This window comes from Centropristis striata, chromosome 13, assembly GCF_030273125.1.
Source record: "Centropristis striata isolate RG_2023a ecotype Rhode Island chromosome 13, C.striata_1.0, whole genome shotgun sequence".
In the NCBI taxonomy this organism is placed as follows: Eukaryota; Metazoa; Chordata; class Actinopteri; order Perciformes; family Serranidae; genus Centropristis; species Centropristis striata.
This window is the reverse complement of record NC_081529.1, coordinates 33,949,330-33,955,329: the sequence shown is the minus strand read 5'-3', so window position 1 is coordinate 33,955,329 and position 6,000 is coordinate 33,949,330. Positions and strand designations below refer to the sequence as shown.

General features: G+C 35.0%; 1 protein-coding gene across 1 annotated transcript in view; it reads left to right on the top strand.

Moving 5' to 3' along the window:
• Window positions 1-6,000, top strand: part of arhgap17b (Rho GTPase activating protein 17b) — a 50,215-nt gene that overhangs the window by 21,362 nt on the left and 22,853 nt on the right. Inside the window, 5 exon segments of the mRNA XM_059348025.1 lie at window positions 1,046-1,150; window positions 2,665-2,741; window positions 2,920-3,031; window positions 4,149-4,225; window positions 5,085-5,187. Of these exon segments, the coding sequence (XP_059204008.1) occupies window positions 1,046-1,150; window positions 2,665-2,741; window positions 2,920-3,031; window positions 4,149-4,225; window positions 5,085-5,187 (474 nt within the window).

Genomic DNA, 6,000 nt, shown 5'->3' with positions numbered 1-6,000 from the left:
GAGACTCCATTTAAACTTTAAACAGTAGACACAAGTCTTGTGTATCGGTGTATTAATCCACGTTTCGATAGGTCATATCGTTTTTTATCAATCCCTGTTCAATGACCATGATAATTTTTGGAGAAATTCTGAGATTATAATGGGTGTGTATTGCACGGAATGTTCGTGTCACAGTGTGTGACATCATCGGCAGAGTGTAGAGGGAGAGAAGAAACTGTCAAAAAATAAATTTGAAAACTGCGCTCCAGGCCGCAAATTCCACTCTACAGAAATAATTTATACATAGAAACGTAGGAAAATTTGTCTTCTCACTCACAATCCTCTGGTAAAGCTGTCAGAGTTATAGTTTGGGCGTACGACGCACAGATGATCCACCCACACCACCAATAGCCTCATTGGCTCCCATATTAAAAACACAGGAAGATTTCTGAAAAATGGAGATGTAACAGTTTTTTTAGATCGCTCTTTTTTTTCTTAAAAAAAACATGTAGATGTTCAGGCACACACACACACACACACACACACACACACAGGTAACTTTATTGGATTTTAATTACACACACACACACACATACACACACACACACAGACATTTGAGGTTAAAGGTCATAGGTTGCTGTATAAATAAATACTTCAAAAGGAATGCTTGTTGTAGGTGTGCTCCTTGTATATTATATAGTATCATAACATTACTAGTATTAATTGTTTGAAATCTCTGAAGAATCTCATCATAGTGTACACACACCGGCAGTAGCCCCCGTGGCCCTTTCAGAATTTCCCCAGAGGAAATGTTCTAGTTATTATTATTATTGTTATTATATATTATATTGTATTTTATATACTATATATATTATATTGTATATACTATATATATGCTGTACTATTATTATATACTGTCTAGTCACAATAACATTATTACCATCATATCATCATTACAATTAACATCTGTCTGTCTGACAAGAGCAGGATGTAAGGTTTGGAGTTGGATGTGTGCTGCTGCAGCTTCTCACCTGGTTGTTTCTGTATTCTCTCTGTTCTAACTCAGATCGAGAGGCGGTTGGAGCTGGTTCGCATGGTGTCGCACAACGCACACAAGAGGCTGGTGTCCTGTCTGCAGGGTCAACTGGGAACAGACTCAGAGAAGAGACATGTAAGACCTTTCTTTTTCCACATTCTCCCACTCCACAGGCCTGTCGTTACCTCATCTTAAAATCTCACAATGGCAGCAACACGCTACATAGTCAGAATCCCTGTGTGAGAGTCAGTGTGTCATATAGAAATCTAATAAGGATGAATCACTGTGCTCCATTGTCAGTAACAAGAACCTGCTATCTATCTGGTGCTATAAACACATAGTGTCTCCTCTTATGTAACACTGATATGAGAAACACTCAGCAGAAAAATATTCACTGCTGGTCTCCTGCCAGTTATGGACTTTCCTCCGCCTTACAGACCAAACTGAGGGAATCAATGTTTCCTGTTGCTTTGTCTTACTTTTGATGTTTAGCCATGTTTGTGCTGTTTCCATAGAGGAGCAGGGCTTAAATGTTGTAGTAAAAAACTCCCTGAAACTGAGAGTTATGTCAGTCATTTCCCAAAAAGTATACAGGTACATCTATAAAAAAAATTGCAGTAATTCATGCAAAAGGAGGCCCATCGCTTTTTTTTTTTGTCTTTTTGTGTCTTTGTTGTTGTCATTACGTCCTTTTTTGGGAATTTTATGTATTTTCTTGGTATTCTGTGTCTCTTTTGGTAATTTTATGTCTCTTTTTGCTTATTTTTTATGTTGTTTTTTTTTTGTCATTTTGCGTCCTTTTTTGGTAATTTTATGTATTTCCTTGGTATTTTGTGTCTCTTGGTAATTGTATGTCTCTTTTTGGTCATTTTGTTCCTTTTTTTTTGTCTTTTTTGTCCCTTTTTTTGGTCTTTTTTTGTCATTTTACATCATTTTTTGGTAATTTTATGTATTTCCTTGGTATTTTGTGTCTCTTGGTAATTTTGTGTCTTTTTTTTGTCATTTTTGTGTCTTTCTTGACACTTTACGTCCTTATTTGGTAATGTTATATATTTCCATGCTATTTTTGTTTTTGTGTCTTTTTTTGGCCATTTTATGTATTTTCTTGGTAACAAAAGACGATAAATCCATTTACACTCAGTCATTTTATAGATACAGGTCGGCTCAAAAAATTAGAATATCATGAAAAAGTTCAATATTTTTTGTCAATTATTTCAAGTGAAACTCATACATTATATAGATTCATTACACAGAAGCCTGACATTTGTGTTTAAAATATCCTTTTTTTAAAAATTGATCTTATGTAATATTCTAATTTTCTGACGCACTGAGTTTTGTGTTTTCATTATCTCTAAGCCAGAATCATCAAAATTACAAGAAAAACAGGCTTGAAATATTTCACTCTGTGTAATGAATCTATATAATATACAAGTTTCACTTTCTGAAATAATTGACAAAAAATATTGAACTTTTTCACAATATTCTAATTTTTTTAGATGTACCTGTATGATAGTTACTGCTGAAGAATAAAGACCATTTGCAGTATTTCCCTAATTTCTAGGTGCTGATCTTTGGGTTGTCTTCATCTTTTGGCTATTTTCTTTTCACCACACATTTTTAAGTCGACTAATTTTCTGTTTTTCTTGTAGAAAAAGCTGCCGCTGACGACGCTGTCCCAGGCCATGCAGGAGGGAGGCAGCCAGCTGGGAGACGAGAGTCTCATCGGGTAAAATAACTTTCATTAGTCCTTTTTTAACCCAAATACAACATTTAAAGGGGTTATTTGGGTCGGAGCAACATGAAGGCTCATCCGAAGGAGCCTCCTGTGTGTTTTCTGTTATAATAACGTTTTTACTCTCTGTGAGAAAAGTAATATTTTATCTCCTATGTTTGTGTGAGAGCAGCAAGATGATGGATGTGTGTGGGGAAGCTGAGAGCCGGTTAGCAATCGAACTGATGCAGCATGAAGTCCAGCTGGAGAGCAACATCCTGGAGCCTCTGAACCAGCTGGCTGAGGTGAGAACACAGCTGATCACCTTCATGTATCGAAATTAAACCTTCTTATTGTTAAATTACCAAGAGAAGTTGTGGAAGTTTAACCTCAGCTCTTTTATAATAAGTGTATAATAAACTGTGTAGACAAATTATGGATACTTTTCAGGACAAAACTGTTTTATTTAAACCCATTAAAACCAAATTACCATAAAACCAAATCATTGCTGCTGTATTGTGGAGCACTGTAGTGTTTAATGCAATCTATCAATAGTGTTGTTGCAGCATTTAGTTTAGTTAGAAATTAGAAGTCATTACAACCATAGTGCTTTTATTTTGAAGTCGATGCATGCTCAATCACCTGCACAGAAATGCGTTCCACAAAAAACACTTTAACTCGAGTCAAACTACTACAATGGCATCTCACGGTAAAAAAAAGAAAGAAAAGTTGACTTTTTAACAAGACGTTCCAAGCCCAAGACAGACTGGACCTTTCTCACAAATAAGAAAAAACCCTGAAAAACTTCAATAAAACACACTCAGAAAAAATTTTCTGCTTTACTGCAAAACATACATGTTATATATTGTTTTTGTGATTTGAATGTATCTTGTGTTTAAAATAAATTGAAAAGTGAGATAATTATTGGAGTTTTTCACAATTTTCATTGCTATATTTGCTGCTATATACATGTATTCTTACCAGTAGCAGCTCAAAACCAGATAATTTACTGCATTTTATAAAGCGATGAAATAAATATTGAGCAGAATTAAGCTTGGCGTATTAGTCCAGCAGTGTCTCATGTAGGCACCTTTGGAAAATGAATTACCCACCCCTGATTTATATGGTTAAAAATTCAGCAACTTTTTTTAAAGGGATGCACAATGGTTAAGTTTCAAACTTGCATTTTAAGACCAATGACTGAACACTCAGTAATCTGTACAGGATGTGCACAGTGTGTGTGTTTAATCATGATTGTGCCAAATTCCACAAGGCTTCTGGCATCTTTTTGTGTTAAACTAGTCTAACATTCTGCATAATTCATATTGACAACATGTTCTCACGGGAAACATGTTCTCCTCAGAGTTGACTCTGACGTCTGTCCTCATGTTGTACTTATGAAACTCAACGTTTCTTACACAGGTGGAAATTCCCAATATCCTGAAACAGAGAAAACAACTCGCCAAGCTGGTTTTGGACTACGACTCAGCCAAGACCAGGTATATGACTTATAGTCTCAATATAGACTAATGGATTGGCTGTCAACAATCAGTCTGGATAATATTGTAGGAAAAAAAGTTTAAAAAAATCTTTGATTTGAATATTTTCTGGCTGCATTACTCCTCGATATCAGTAAACTGAAAATCTTGAAGTTTGGGACAAAACAAGACATTTGACAACATCATCTTTCGCTTTAGTGAAACACTGACTGACATTTTTTACCATTTTCTGACATTTTATAGCCCAAACAACCTATAATTTAATTAGGAAAATAATCAACAGATTCATTGACAATGGAAAATAATCATTAGTTGCATCCCGAGTGCTCAATTACGGAAGAGGATTGGATTATTTGAGTTCTGACTTTATTCTCTAATTCTGAGAATAAAGTCTAATATTTTTTTCCATGACTGTAATTTCCAGGTTGGCTGACAAAAATAAATAAAGTAATTTGCTCTAAATTAACAACAGGTCTCCTGGGTCAAAGTTCAGAGTTTGCCGTCTTTATATTTCAGTCATTTCTAATATTTTCAGGTGGATTAACTTTGAAAAGCTTGAAAATATTCCAGATCAAATGGAGCAAACTGTAAAACTTAGTTTGAGCCCTGAGTGATTAACAGGAAGGATGCAGGTGTCTTGTGACGGAGAAGTCCTGATTTAAAGTCAGAATTCTGAAAATACAGTCAGAACTCAAATATGTTTTTCATGTGTGGCCCTAATCCTCTTCCGTACTCAATAAAGTATGCATTAAACCACTTTTTTTTTTTTTTTTTAATTTTTAGCATGTTCAGGATTTTGAAAATGTGTGTGTCTGTTGTCTTGGACCTTTTGTGCTGTGACTAAATCTAAATCCTGCAGGTGGTACCAGGCCACCAAGTCCAACAACCAGGCCATGGCAGCTAAGGCCGACTCTCTCAAAGACGAGATGGACGAGGCTCTCAACAAAGTAGAAATATGCAAGGTACATGTTGTTTCTAATCACTCCTGCAATGAGCCATTTGCTGATTTATCACTATAAAAGAGATTTATGCTGATGTCACACAACACTGGCTCTAGTACGATGTATAGACAGTATTTAACTGAGACAAGTTTAATCTATAATGGCTGTACATTCCAGTCAGGACCTCCTCATCAGGTCGGGATCATGTCTAATGAAGCTGCTGAACAAAGGGAGCCTTGTAGCACCAAACAACACACTATACACATTATTACAACCAAGTTATTAAAGGTCATTGCTTTGTCATCTGGAGTTCATTTCTGTTTTAACCCTTTGATGCACAAAAATGGCCCTCATTCATTCCCTTCATGTTATTTAATGCTGCTGTGTGTTTCTGTTCTTTATCTTTTGACATCAACTTATTTTATGATTGAATATTCCAAGTATTCTTTAAATATCTTGTTTTTGATAACAACAGATCATTATTTACATTTTGCCTCTCATACTTTATGAAGAAAAAAGTTTTGTATTATTACATAGCTAACTACTTGGCTCAGTAGCTTGCTAATCTAACTACTTAGCCAAGAAGATAGCTAAGTAGTTAGCTTAGCAAACTACTTAGCTATCTTCTTGCTTATAGATATGGGAAATTTTTTACCCATGTTGTGCCTTAGAAGAGTCATGACACAAAAAGGGATTTTGTTAAAAAATAATAATAAAGGAAAACATAAAATGAGGATGTATGATGATGTTCTCTATCTTTTGATATCAACTTATTTTATGATTGAATATTGCAAGTATGATTTAAATATCTTGTTTTTGATAACAACAGATCAT